Below are 14,544 nucleotides of genomic sequence, written 5' to 3' on the forward strand. Positions count from 1 at the left end.
GGGGGGCAGCTGTGCGCGTCGCGCCGGCTGGAGGGACACAGCCCGGCCGTGACGCACCGACAGGAAGACGGAATACCCGTCCGGCAGCACCAGCTCTGTGAAGGTGCAGTCCGCCTCCGAGAAAGTCCTCTGGCACAGGAGAGAAGGAGAAGGGAGGGTTGACAATGAGGCATACACTGATTCACCCTTCACCACCGCACACGGCTGGGAACGAGGACAGCAGTGTCCGGGCAGCCCTTCTGCATGGAGGGGAGTGTCAGTGTGTCAGGTGTGAGGGAGCCAGGTGTGAGGGTGTGAGGGTGTCAGTGTGAGGGTGTCAGTGTGCCGGGTGTGAGGGTGTGAGGGTGTGAGGGTGTCAGTGTGAGGGTGTGAGGGTGTGAGGGTGTGAGGGTGTCAGTGTGAGGGAGCCGGGTATGAGGGTGTCAGTGTGAGGGTGTGAGGGTGTCAGTGTGCCGGGTGTGAGGGTGTGAGGGTGTCAGTGTGAGGGAGCCAGGTGTGAGGGTGTCAGTGTGAGGGTCTCAGTGTGTCAGGTGTGAGGGTGTGAGGGTGTCAGTGTGAGTCAGTGTGCTGGGTGTGAGGGAGTCAGTGTGTCAGGTGTGAGGGAGTCAGTTTGCCGGGTGTGAGGGAGTCAGTGTGAGGGTGTCAGTGTGAGGGTGTGAGGGTGTCAGTGTGAGGGTGTGAGGGGCTCAGTGTGAGGGTGTGAGGGTGTCAGTGTGAGGGTGTCAGTGTGAGGGTGTGAGGGGCTCAGTGTGAGGGTGTGAGGGTGTGAGGGGCTCAGTGTGAGGGTGTGAGGGTCTCAGTGTGAGGGTGTGAGGGTGTGAGGGTGTCAGTGTGCTGGGTGTGAAGGAGTCAGTGTGTCAGGTGTGAGGGAGTCAGTGTGTCGGGTGTGAGGAGTCAGTGTGTCGGGTGTGAGGGTGTCAGCGGTATCTCTCACCTGCCCTCTCAGGTGCCCCAGCTCGTCCATGCACAGGTAGAGAGAGGTGTGCACTCCCTGGATCACTGTGACCTCCGAACTCAGAGAGCGCAGCTCCAGCAGACCTGAGAGAGAGAAGATAGAGGATTGATCTGTCTTTCTGCATGTCTGTCTCTCTATTTATGGCTCTGTGTTTGTCTATCATCTGTCTCTCTGTGCCTACCTGTCCACCTGTCTCTCTCTCATCTGTCTTTCAATCACCTGTCTGTGTCCCACATCACAACTGCTGGCGGAGCTGCTAGAGAGACACACACACACACACACACACACACACGGCCCGCATCAAAACCGCTGGCGGAGCTGCTAGAGAGAGACACACACACACACACACACACACACACACACACACACACACACGGCCCGCATCAAAACCGCTGGCAGAGCTGCTAGAGAGAGACACACACACACACACACACACACACACACACACGGCCCGCATCACAATCACTGACGGAGCTGCTGGAGACACACACACACGCACGCACGCACGCACACACCACGACCGGCGGACTCACTCTGCGCTGTCTGCTCCAGGGCGCCCCCTGCTGTCCCGTCGGCGCGCAGCTCCAGGTACAGCCCCGCCCGCCGGCTGGGCGCCCACAGGTGCCTCTGCCTCAGCTGGTCGCCCAGCAGCAGCAGGGGGCTGGAGTCCCGGGGCCCCAGGGGCCAGCCCAGCGCCCGGCCGGGGGCCAACAGCAGGACGAAGAGCAGGGCGGGAGGCATGGCCAGCAGAGAGAGAGAGAGAGAGGGTCGCTCCGGACTGGGCAGGGGGTCGGGGAGCTCGGGACGTGCCAGCGGGAGCAGGCGATGGGGCGACAGGACGGACCTGGGCTTTATATCGAGCAGGAGGGAGGGGCGGAGAGAGAGAGAGAGGCAGCGTGGGACTGCCTCCTGTACAAACACAAACACAAACACAAACACCGCCTTCCTGGGCCAGTGAGTCAGCCAGGCCGGCCCCCCGAGCTGGGCACACACTGCCCGCTGCCCGCTGCTGCGGGCGCCCAGAGGGGGCAGCGGGATCACGCCGCCCTCCAGCACGGCAGGCGTTCAAACCCCGTGCGCGCGCGCGCCCCCCCCGCCGTTATCAGCGGGTCAAAGGGCGCCTGCGGGCTCAGGAAGTGATGCAACCGGGACGTGACGCGAGGAACAGGGGGCGAGAGGCTGCGTTCCTGCAGCAGGCTGTGATCCCAGTAGGACTGAGGAGCTGGACCCACCTGTCCTGGAGCCAGTACCACCTTCACTGGGCTCTACTGAGCTGTACTGTGCTTTTACCCTGATCTCACTGGGCTGTACTGTGCTGTACTGTGTTTTTACCCTGATCTCACTGGGCTTTACTGCACTGTACTGTGTTTTTACCCTGATCTCACTGGGCTCTACTGAGCTGTACTGTGTTTTTACCCTGATCTCACTGGGCTTTACTGCACTGTACTGTGCTTTTACCCTGATCTCACTGGGCTGTACTGTGCTTTTACCCTGATCTCCCTGTGATTCACTGCACTGTACTGTGCTTTTACCCTGATCTCACCGGGCTTTACTGCACTGTACTGTGTTTTTACCCTGATCTCACTGGGCTCTACTGAGCTGTATTGTGTTTTTACCCTGATCTCACTGGGCTTTACTGCACTGTACTGTGCTTTTACCCTGATCTCACTGAGCTGTACTGTGCTTTGACTCTGATCTCACTGTGATTCACTGCACTGTACTGTGCTTTTACCCTGATCTCATCAGGCTTTACTGCACTGTGCTGTGTTTTTACCCTAATCTCACTGGGCTTTACTGCACTGTACTGTGTTTTTACCCTGATCTCACTGGGCTCTACTGAGCTGTACTGTGCTTTGACTCTGATCTCACTGGGCTTTACTGCACTGTACTGTACTTTTACCCTAATCTCACTGAGCTGTACTGTGCTTTTACCCTGATCTCACTGGGCTGTACTGCGCTGTACTGTGCTTTTACCCTGATCTCACTGGGCTGTACTGTGCTTTTACCCTGATCTCGCTGTGATTCACTGCACTGTACTGTGCTTTTACCCTGATCTCACCGGGCTTTACTGCACTGTACTGTGCTTTTACCCTGATCTCACTGGGCTCTACTGCGCTGTACTGTGTTTTTACCCTGATCTCACTGGGCTTTACTGCACTGTACTGTGCTTTTACCCTGATCTCACTGAGCTGTACTGTGCTTTGACTCTGATCTCACTGTGATTCACTGCACTGTACTGTGCTTTTACCCTGATCTCATCAGGCTTTACTGCACTGTGCTGTGTTTTTACCCTAATCTCACTGGGCTTTACTGCACTGTACTGTGTTTTTACCCTGATCTCACTGGGCTCTACTGAGCTGTACTGTGCTTTGACTCTGATCTCACTGGGCTTTACTGCACTGTACTGTGCTTTTACCCTAATCTCACTGAGCTGTACTGTGCTTTTACCCTGATCTCACTGGGCTGTACTGCGCTGTACTGTGCTTTTACCCTGATCTCACCGGGCTTTACTGCACTGTACTGTGCTTTTACCCTGATCTCACTGGGCTCTACTGAGCTGTATTGTGTTTTTACCCTGATCTCACTGGGCTTTACTGCACTGTACTGTGCTTTTACCCTGATCTCACTGAGCTGTACTGTGCTTTGACTCTGATCTCACTGTGATTCACTGCGCTGTACTGTGCTTTTACCCTGATCTCATCAGGCTTTACTGCACTGTGCTGTGTTTTTACCCTAATCTCACTGGGCTTTACTGCACTGTACTGTGCTTTTACCCTGATCTCACTGGGCTGTACTGTGCTTTTACCCTGATCTCACTGGGCTTTACTGCACTGTACTGTGCTTTTACCCTGATCTCACTGGGCTCTACTGAGCTGTATTGTGTTTTTACCCTGATCTCACTGGGCTTTACTGAGCTGTACTGTGCTTTTACCCTGATCTCACTGGGCTTTACTGTGCTTTTACCCTGATCTCACTGGGCTGTACTGTGCTTTTACCCTAATCTCACTGGGCTTTACTGCACTGTACTGTGCTTTTACCCTGATCTCACTGGGCTCTACTGAGCTGTATTGTGTTTTTACCCTGATCTCACTGGGCTTTACTGCACTGTACTGTGCTTTTACCCTGATCTCACTGAGCTGTACTGTGCTTTGACTCTGATCTCACTGTGATTCACTGCACTGTACTATGCTGTTACCCTGATCTCACCGGGCTTTACTGGACTGTACTGTGCTTTTACCCTGATCTCATCAGGCTTTACTGCACTGTACTGTGCTTTTACCCTGATCTCACTGGGCTTTACTGTGCTTTTACCCTGATCTCACTGGGCTGCACTGTGCTTTTACCCTGATCTCACTGGGCTTTACTGCACTGTACTGTGCTTTTACCCTGATCTCATCAGGCTTTACTGCACTGTACTGTGCTTTTACCCTGATCTCATCGGGCTTTACTGCACTGTACTGTGCTTTTACCCTGATCTCATTGTGACTCATTGCACTGGACCCGGACTGTGAGGTTGCAGCTCTGGCTGCAACAGAGGTGTGTGAGTCAGCAGGGCCAGAGCCTTTCCTGGAACTGCTGGGAGAGATAAGAGACAGGTAAACAACAGAGGACAGGTGGGCTTTCCCAAATTGCTACTGCAATTGCTCTGACCCTGGGCAAGCATGAAGCACACAGCCGCCTGCAGATGAGGTCATAAAGATCTACAGCTGGCACGCGTGCTGCCTGGAGTGGAGATGAATCAATACACTTCACACCCAAGCCGGCTGCCGGGACTGCGGACAGACCCTGCAGCTGCTAATCGGACAGCCGGGGCCCCAGTCAGCGGTCAGTGTGTGTGTATGAACCCCTCTCTCTCTCAGTGCAGTGTTAATGTACTGGAGTGTCCAGTCAGTGTGTCTGTATTAACCCCTCTCTCTCTCAGTGCAGTGTTCATGTACTGGAGTGTCCAGTCAGTGTGTGTGTATTAACCCCTCTCTCTCTCAGTGCAGTGTTAATGTACTGGAGTGTCCAGTCAGTGTGTGTGTATTAACCCCTCTCTCTCTCAGTGCAGTGTTAATGTACTGGAGTGTCCAGTCAGTGTGTCTGTATTAACCCCTCTCTCTCTCAGTGCAGTGTTAATGTACTGGAGTGTCCAGTCAGTGTGTGTGTATTAACCCCTCTCTCTCTCAGTGCAGTGTTAATGTACTGGAGTGTCCAGTCAGTGTGTCTGTATTAACCCCTCTCTCTCAGTGCAGTGTTAATGTGCTGGAGTGTCACTGTATCACTGTAGTCATTCAGTGAATTTATTTCTTCCTTACTGGCACATATTGCAGCACAGGCTCACGTCAATGGGCAGCTGTGATTTCCCAGAATCCCCCGGACGTGTCTGGGAAGGAGGTGAGGGGCTGACGTCTCTACAGCCATCTGTCGCTCTCTCCTCCCTCCTGTCTCTCCTCTGAGAGGATTAGAGTGTCAGGGGTGGTGGTGGGGGGGGAATGTAAGTCTTTAACTGAAGGAATAAAGCAGCAGAGGAAAATTAAACAGCGACTCGGGAGGGCGGAGACGATGGTTTCTCTCGGCTGCTAGCCGGGTCGGATAAGCCCCCTGCAGCTCCCGGGATCTCACCTTCGAGTCGCACACATCGCCCGTGCGACTGAAACCAGCCCGCCCTCCCCCGCTGCACTTGTGGGTGTGGCAGAGCAGAGGGAGGGAGCTGATCCGCCGACCCGGCAGACGCCCACTCCTCCTCCGAGGCGAGCGTTTGTAATCGGGGCTGAGCGCACAGGAGCTGTGTTCCGGCCTGTTTTTCTTCGCCCTGTTTGCGGACACCTCACGGGAGAGCTCAGCCCGTGAAAGGCTTCGGGCTGCGCTGTTGGGAAAGTTCGCACGGCGTTTTCTGACCCAATAGAAGAGGATTGCACTATAAGAGGGTGTGGTGCCGACCGGAGATAGGTCTGGGTCGCGCTGATAAACACCCGGTGAGGGAGGAGAGAGCCGCCTGTGGCCTGCTAACACGAATACTGAACTTCTGTCTGCATGTATCGCACAAGCAACTCCAGTCCACATTAGATTCAGCACCGTTCAGACAGACACCACAGAAAACCTGAGAGCAAATCCCTTACATTTCAAAGAAATCTCTCGCTTTTATTTGGACAGCAGCAGCCTGCACTGTGACGATACAGTATGTACACGCAGAGCTAAGATGAACCAGACTGGGCGGCATCATGGGATACTGGAGGACTCTCTGGGTGTTTACAAAGCCATGTTCCAGGGAAACAACACAAGAGAGAAACAGGAAACACTGGAATTAATAAATACATGAATGATACGTTAACATGGCAAATAATTGAACAAAAGCCTGACGAACAACTAAACAACAGAATTGATATGTTACTTGCAACAATTAGAATAAATAATACTAACCATTATACCAACGATAATACAGAGATGCAGGAAAGTCTTAGTCACTGAACTCAATCACTGAAACTGGGCTTAGAAATAGCATATTTCATCAGTGTCGCTGTGGACACAGCTCTGTCCCTGAATAACCTTCTAGTGTCTGGGACAGTGTCACTGTGGACACAGCTCTGACACTGAATAACCTTCTAGTGTCTGGAACAGTGTCACTGTGGACACAGCTCTGTCCCTGAATAACCTTCTAGTGTCTGGGACAGTGTCACTGTGGACACAGCTCTGTCAGTGAATAACCTTCTAGTGTCTGGGACAGTGTCACTGTGGACACAGCTCTGACAGTGAATAACCTTCTAGTGTCTGGGACAGTGTCACTGTGGACACAGCTCTGACAGTGAATAACCTTCTAGTGTCTGGGACAGTGTCACTGTGGACACAGCTCTGTCAGTGAATAACCTTCTAGTGTCTGGGACAGTGTCACTGTGGACACAGCTCTGACAGTGAATAACCTTCTAGTGTCTGGGACAGTGTCACTGTGGACACAGCTCTGTCAGTGAATAACCTTCTAGTGTCTGGGACAGTGTCACTGTGGACACAGCTCTGACAGTGAATAACCTTCTAGTGTCTGGGACAGTGTCACTGTGGACACAGCTCTGTCCCTGAATAACCTTCTAGTGTCTGGGACAGTGTCACTGTGGACACAGCTCTGTCTCTGAATAACCTTCTAGTGTCTGGGACAGTGTCACTGTGGACACAGCTCTGTCAGTGAATAACCTTCTAGTGTCTGGGACAGTGTCACTGTGGACACAGCTCTGTCCCTGAATAACCTTCTAGTGTCTGGGACAGTGTCACTGTGGACACAGCTCTGTCCCTGAATAACCTTCTAGTGTCTGGGACAGAGTCACTGTGGACACAGCTCTGACACTGAATAACCTTCTAGTGTCTGGGACAGTGTCACTGTGGACACAGCTCTGTCCCTGAATAACCTTCTAGTGTCTGGGACAGTGTCACTGTGGACACAGCTCTGTCCCTGAATAACCTTCTAGTGTCTGGGACAGTGTCACTATAGACACAGCTCTGACACTGAATAACCTTCTAGTGTCTGGGACAGTGTCACTGTGGACACAGCTCTGACAGTGAATAACCTTCTAGTGTCTGGGACAGTGTCACTGTGGACACAGCTCTGACACTGAATAACCTTCTAGTGTCTGGAACAGTGTCACTGTGGACACAGCTCTGACACTGAATAACCTTCTAGTGTCTGGGACAGTGTCACTGTGGACACAGCTCTGTCAGTGAATAACCTTCTAGTGTCTGGACAGTGTCACTGTGGACACAGCTCTGTCAGTGAATAACCTTCTAGTGTCTGGGACAGTGTCACTGTGGACACAGCTCTGTCCCTGAATAACCTTCTAGTGTCTGGGACAGTGTCACTGTGGACACAGCTCTGTCAGTGAATAACCTTCTAGTGTCTGGGACAGTGTCACTGTGGACACAGCTCTGTCACTGAATAACCTTCTAATGTCTGGGACAGTGTCACTGTGGACACAGCTCTGTCACTGAATAACCTTCTAGTGTCTGGGACAGTGTCACTGTGGACACAGCTCAGTCAGTGAATAACCTTCTAGAATCTGGGTCAGTGTCACTGTGGACACAGATCTGTCACTGAATAATTCTAGTGTCTGGAGTGTCTGGGACAGTGTCACTGTAGGCAGAAGATCACAGATGAACAGTGTTCCTCTCTAAATCGGTAATGTAGACTGTATTTGTCCAGTGCCCAGTTCCAAAGTGACAATACAGAAACAGCGACAGCTATAGTCACATACAGCGCAGACAGACACCAGTTGGGTTTGATTTACAAGGTCCAGACTCACAGCTACACTCTCCCAGCTGAAAGGCTGAGGGAGAAGGGAGTCAGACATCAGGGACTAGGGACAGGAAAGGCATCAGAGGAGCTCAGAGCAGCACTGTGGTTTCCATGTTGGAGGAGTAACAGGCATTTTCACAGAGGTAGAGTGGTGTGGTGGGGTCAGGGGTAGAGCCAGGGTGTGACACTGGTGTGAATCAGGGCAGTATGTCAGGGTACTGCCAGTCCAGAGCTATCGGACCTTCTAGTGAGCAGGCGTGATAAACTCATGATATTGTTGGGGTCTCAGTGTGGTGTAACAGTGGTAGTGAGGTCAGATGGTGATCTCACCAGGACCACGGTGAGCTCAGGTTGTGACATCACCGGGGTCACGGGGAGGTCAAATAGTGACATCACCAGGGTCACGGGGAGGTCAAACAGTGACGTCACTGGGGTCACGGGGAGGACACACGGTAAATTTGCTGGGGTCACAGGGAGGTCAAATAGTGAAGTCACTGGGGTGACGGTGAGGTCAAATTGTAACATTGTTAGGGTGACAGCAGACATGGCGGCTGTGGTGTGCTCCTGTCAGGGAATGTCGCAGGTCGGTATCTCGTGCCGACGGTCGTAGGCGGTATCGTCACTCTCCTCGCCATCGCTGGGCTCCTCGCCGACTCTCTCCATCTCCTCCTCTGTATCACTCCCTCCATCATTCCTGCAGGCCCACTCCCTGTCCTTCTCCTTCCCTCGCTCCCTCTCTCTCTTCACCGCCTGCAAACCAGCAAGAGAGGCAGGAGACAGAGAGTGAGGACTACTCTCGCTCAGTGCAGTGTCAATGTACTGGAGTATCCAGTCAGTGTGTCTGTATTAACCCCTCTCTCTCTCAGTGCAGTGTTAATGTACTGGAGTGTCCAGTCAGTGTGTCTGTATTAACCCCTCTCTCTCTCAGTGCAGTGTTAATGTACTGGAGTGTCCAGTCAGTGTGTCTGTATTAACCCCTCTCTCTCTCAGTGCAGTGTTAATGTACTGGAGTGTCCAGTCAGTGTGTGTGTATTAACCCCTCTCTCTCTCAGTGCAGTGTTAATGTACTGGAGTGTCCAGTCAGTGTGTGTGTATTAACCCCTCTCTCTCTCAGTGCAGTGTTAATGTACTGGAGTGTCCAGTCAGTGTGTGTGTATTAACCCCTCTCTCTCTCAGTGCAGTGTTCATGTACTGGAGTGTCCAGTCAGTGTGTGTGTATTAACCCCTCTCTCTCTCAGTGCAGTGTTAATGTACTGGAGTGTCCAGTCAGTGTGTGTGTATTAACCCCTCTCTCTCAGTGCAGTGTTAATGTACTGGAGTGTCCAGTCAGTGTGTGTGTATGAACCCCTCTCTCTCTCAGTGCAGTGTTAATGCACTGGAGTGTCCAGTCAGTGTGTCTGTATTAACCCCTCTCTCTCTCAGTGCAGTGTTAATGTACTGGAGTGTCCAGTCAGTGTGTGTGTATTAACCCCTCTCTCTCTCAGTGCAGTGTTAATGTACTGGAGTGTCCAGTCAGTGTGTGTGTATTAACCCCTCTCTCTCTCACCTCCTCCTCCTGTGTCGGCAGTGAGCAGTAGCCAGGCAGGGGCTGATGATGGTTGGGCGCGGGGGGTCGGGGGGAGCGGGGGGGAAGCTGGGGGGGTTTGAGGGGGTCCAGCATGTCCATCTCGCGGGCGGTATCCCGGTCAATCTGGGCCAGCTCTGCCTGGGACAGGAAGTCCACAATCCCGGCGCCGAACGAGTCACCGACCACATTGATGGAGGTTCTCATCCTGTCCCTGAGACACACAGACCGAGAGCAGTAAGCGTGGTCACTCACCACGGCCAGTCCACACACTGGTCACTCACCACGGCCAGTCCACTCACCGGTCACTCACCACGGCCAGTCCACTCACCGGTCACTCACAATGGCCAGTCCACACACCGGTCACTCACCACGGCCAGTCCACTCACCGGTCACTCACAATGGCCAGTCCACTCACTGGTCACTCACCACGGCCAGTCCACTCACCGGTCACTCACAATGGCCAGTCCACACACCGGTCACTCACCACGGCCAGTCCACTCACCGGTCATTCACAATGGCCAGTCCACTCACTGGTCACTCACCACGGCCAGTCCACTCACCGGTCACTCACAATGGCCAGCCCACTCACTGGTCACTCACCACGGCCAGTCCTTGTACTGGTCACTCACCATGGCCAGTCCACACAGTGCAAAGTGGACACATCCACTCTGTGGTCACTCACAGTGAGCAGTCTTTGGACTTGCCCGATAGTGGTCAGTGGTCACACACAGTAGCCAGTCCATACAGTCAGAGGTCAATAAAAGTAGACAGATCCATGCAGTCAGCAAAAGGTCATGCCAGTGGGCAGTGGTCACTCACAGCAGCCAGTCCACAGCAATCAGCAAGCTGATGTCTTGGGTGGGTAGTCCCACAGCGGTTAGGATCAGCAGCATGGTGACCAGTCCTGCACTGGGAATACTGGCTGCACCTACACTGGCCAAGGTAGCGGTCAAACTGGGATAGAGACAGAGAGACAGAGAGGCTCAGAGGCACAGAAAAACTCTCACACTCTCTCACACTCTCACAATGGCCAAGGTAGCAGTCAGACAGGGAGGGAGGCACAGAGAGGCTCAGAGGCTCAGAGGCTCAGAAAAGCACTGAAAGACTCACACGCACTCTTGTACATTCACGTGCACACTCACATACAATCTCACACTTTCATTTGCACACACTCTTGCACACTGACATACACTCTCACGTGAACACTCACACTCTTGCACACTCACGTGCAGACTCACGTACACTCTCACCCTCTCATGTGCATAGTCACATACACTCTCACACTCTTGCACACTCACGTGAACACTCACATACACTCTCTCACACTCACATACACTCTCTCACACTCACGTGAACACTCACGTACACTCTCGCACACTCACATACACTCTCGCACACTCACGTGAACACTCAAACATACACTTGCACTCTCATGTGAACATTCACACTCTCGCACACTCACGTGAACACTCATGTACACTCTTGCACACTCACATACACTCTCGCACTCTCACGTGAACACTCACGTACACTCTCGCACACTCACACAAATGCTCAAACATACTCTCACACTCTCACATATAATCTCGCACACTCACGTGAACACTCGCACTCTCGCACACTCGTGCACACTCACATACACTGGCACTCTCACGTGAACACACTCTAGCACTCTCATGTGAACACTCAAACATACTCTCGCACTCTCACATACAATCTCGCACACTCACGTGAACACTCGCACTCTCGCACACTCATGTGCACACTCACATACACTCTGGCACTCTCACGTGAACACACACACACTAGCACTCTCATGTGAACACTCAAACATACTCTCGCACTCTCACATACAATCTCGCACACTCACGTGAACACTCACACTCTCACACACTCATGTGCACACTCACATACACTCTCGCACTCTCACGTGAACACACACACACTCTAGCACTCTCATGTGAACACTCAAACATACTCTCGCACTCTCACATACAATCTCGCACACTCACGTGAACACTTGCACTCTTGCACACTCATGTGCACACTCACGTACACTCTGGCACTCTCATGTGAACACTCACACACACTCTCGCACACTCACATACACTCTTGCACCTTCACACATTCTCACATACACTCTCACTATCACGTACACACTCACATACAGTCTCACAAACATTCAAATAAACTCTCACATACACCCAACACACACATGCACTCACTCACACTCATGCACAAGCACGCACAAGCACGAACACACTCACATATGCACACTCGCGCACACTTGAGTCAGAGAGGCTGAGAAACAGGCACACAGACTCACGGGGGCGGCGCTGTACCTGACAGTGACTATCTGCCCGCCATCCAGATCGATGCCGTTCATCTGGGCGATGAAGATCGCTGCCACAGCCTCGTACAGGGCAGTGCCGTCCATGTTGATGGTGGCGCCAATTGGCAACACGAAGCGCGTGACTCGCTTATCGATCTTCAGATTCTCCTCCAGACAGCGGAATGTCACAGGCAGAGTGCCAGCACTGAGAGAGAGAGGGGTTAATACAGACACACTGACTGGACACTCCAGTACATTAACACTGCACTGAGGAGAGAGAGCGGTTAATACACACACACTGACTGGACACTCCAGTACATTAACACTGCACTGAGAGAGAGAGGGGTTAATACTGACACACTGACTGGACACTCCAGTACATTAACACTGCACTGAGGAGAGAGAGGGGTTAATACACACACACTGACTGGACACTCCAGTACATTAACACTGCACTGAGAGAGAGAGGGGTTAATACTGACACACTGACTGGACACTCCAGTACATTAACACTGCACTGAGAGAGAGAGGGGTTAATACAGACACACTGACTGGACACTCCAGTACATTAACACTGCACTGAGAGAGAGAGGGGTTCATACACACACACTGACTGGACACTCCAGTACATTAACACTGCACTGAGAGAGAGAGGGGTTAATACAGACACACTGACTGGACACTCCAGTACATTAACACTGCACTGAGAGAGAGAGGGGTTCATACACACACACTGACTGGACACTCCAGTACATTAACACTGCACTGAGAGAGAGGGGGGTTAATACACACACACTGACTGGACACTCCAGTACATGAACACTGCACTGAGAGAGAGAGGGGTTAATACACACACACTGACTGGACACTCCAGTACATTAACACTGCACTGAGAGAGAGAGGGGTTAATACAGACACACTGACTGGACACTCCAGTACATTAACACTGCACTGAGAGAGAGAGGGGTTAATACAGACACACTGACTGGACACTCCAGTACATTAACACTGCACTGAGAGAGAGGGGTTAATACAGACACACTGACTGGACACTCCAGTACATTAACACTGCACTGAGAGAGAGAGGGGTTAATACACACTGACTGGACTGGACACTCCAGGACATTAACACTGCACTGAGAGAGAGAGGGGTTAATACAGACACACTGACTGGACACTCCAGTACATTAACACTGCACTGAGAGAGAGGGGTTAATACACACACACTGACTGGACACTCCAGTACATTAACACTGCACTGAGAGAGAGAGGGGTTCATACAGACACACTGACTGGACACTCCAGTACATTAACACTGCACTGAGAGAGAGGGGTTAATACAGACACACTGACTGGACACTCCAGTACATTAACACTGCACTGAGAGAGAGAGGGTTTAATACAGACACACTGGACACTCCAACACATTAACACTGCACTGAGAGAGAGAGGGGTTAATACAGACACACTGACTGGACACTCCAGTACATGAACACTGCACTGAGAGAGAGAGGGGTTAATACACACACACTGACTGGACACTCCAGTACATTAACACTGCACTGAGAGAGAGAGGGGTTAATACAGACACACTGACTGGACACTCCAGTACATTAACACTGCACTGAGAGAGAGAGGGGTTAATACACACACACTGACTGGACACTCCAGTACATTAACACTGCACTGAGAGAGAGGGGTTAATACACACACACTGACTGGACACTCCAGTACATTAACACTGCACTGAGAGAGAGAGGGGTTAATACACACTGACTGGACTGGACACTCCAGGACATTAACACTGCACTGAGAGAGAGAGGGGTTAATACAGACACACTGACTGGACACTCCAGTACATTAACACTGCACTGAGAGAGAGGGGTTAATACACACACACTGACTGGACACTCCAGTACATTAACACTGCACTGAGAGAGAGAGGGGTTCATACAGACACACTGACTGGACACTCCAGTACATTAACACTGCACTGAGAGAGAGATTTCCAGTGACTGCTGTAGAAATGGCGAGTGAGTTTTGCAGGAAGGTGCCCAGCAGCTGAAGGCCTTATGCACTCTTCCTTCAGGAGATATCTGGACGAGATCCTTGGAGAGAGCTCCTCTCCAAGCGAGAGCGACTGAGCCAGCGGCTGGCGGCTGTGCTCTGTGGGGTTACTGGCGTGTGTTCCGGTCCTCAGCAGTGACCCCCTGCAGGGCTGTGTCCATCCCAGCTCCTGGCCCGTCCGCATCGGGGCCGGTTGGCCGGTGGCCATGAGCAAGAGCCAGGCCCATTCCGCCACCGTCGTCCTGCAGCGACACCGCCCCTCTGCGTACGAGCGCAGCGGAAACATCACTGACTAACCACACACACGGGCTCGAGTGTGATGCCAGATGGCTCCTGTCATACAGGGAAATTCCTGACGACTTACT

The 14,544-nt window shown here is 52.3% G+C and overlaps 1 protein-coding gene across 1 annotated transcript in view; it reads right to left on the bottom strand.

Moving 5' to 3' along the window:
* Nucleotides 1-8,778: 8,778 nt before the first annotated feature.
* slc1a9 (solute carrier family 1 member 9) overlaps nt 8,779-14,544 on the bottom strand; it is a 14,682-nt gene continuing 8,916 nt past the window's right edge. Inside the window, exons 7-10 of the mRNA XM_088923556.1 lie at nt 12,123-12,317; nt 10,600-10,734; nt 9,760-9,991; nt 8,779-8,963 (exon numbers count right to left, since the gene is read on the bottom strand). Of these exons, the coding sequence (XP_088779682.1) occupies nt 8,781-8,963; nt 9,760-9,991; nt 10,600-10,734; nt 12,123-12,317 (745 nt within the window). The 3' untranslated portion in view covers nt 8,779-8,780. The remainder of the gene's footprint in view (nt 8,964-9,759; nt 9,992-10,599; nt 10,735-12,122; nt 12,318-14,544) is intronic.

The sequence above is a fragment of the Atractosteus spatula genome, chromosome 8 (genome assembly GCF_055471065.1).
Source record: "Atractosteus spatula isolate fAtrSpa1 chromosome 8, fAtrSpa1.hap1, whole genome shotgun sequence".
NCBI lineage: Eukaryota > Metazoa > Chordata > Actinopteri > Semionotiformes > Lepisosteidae > Atractosteus > Atractosteus spatula.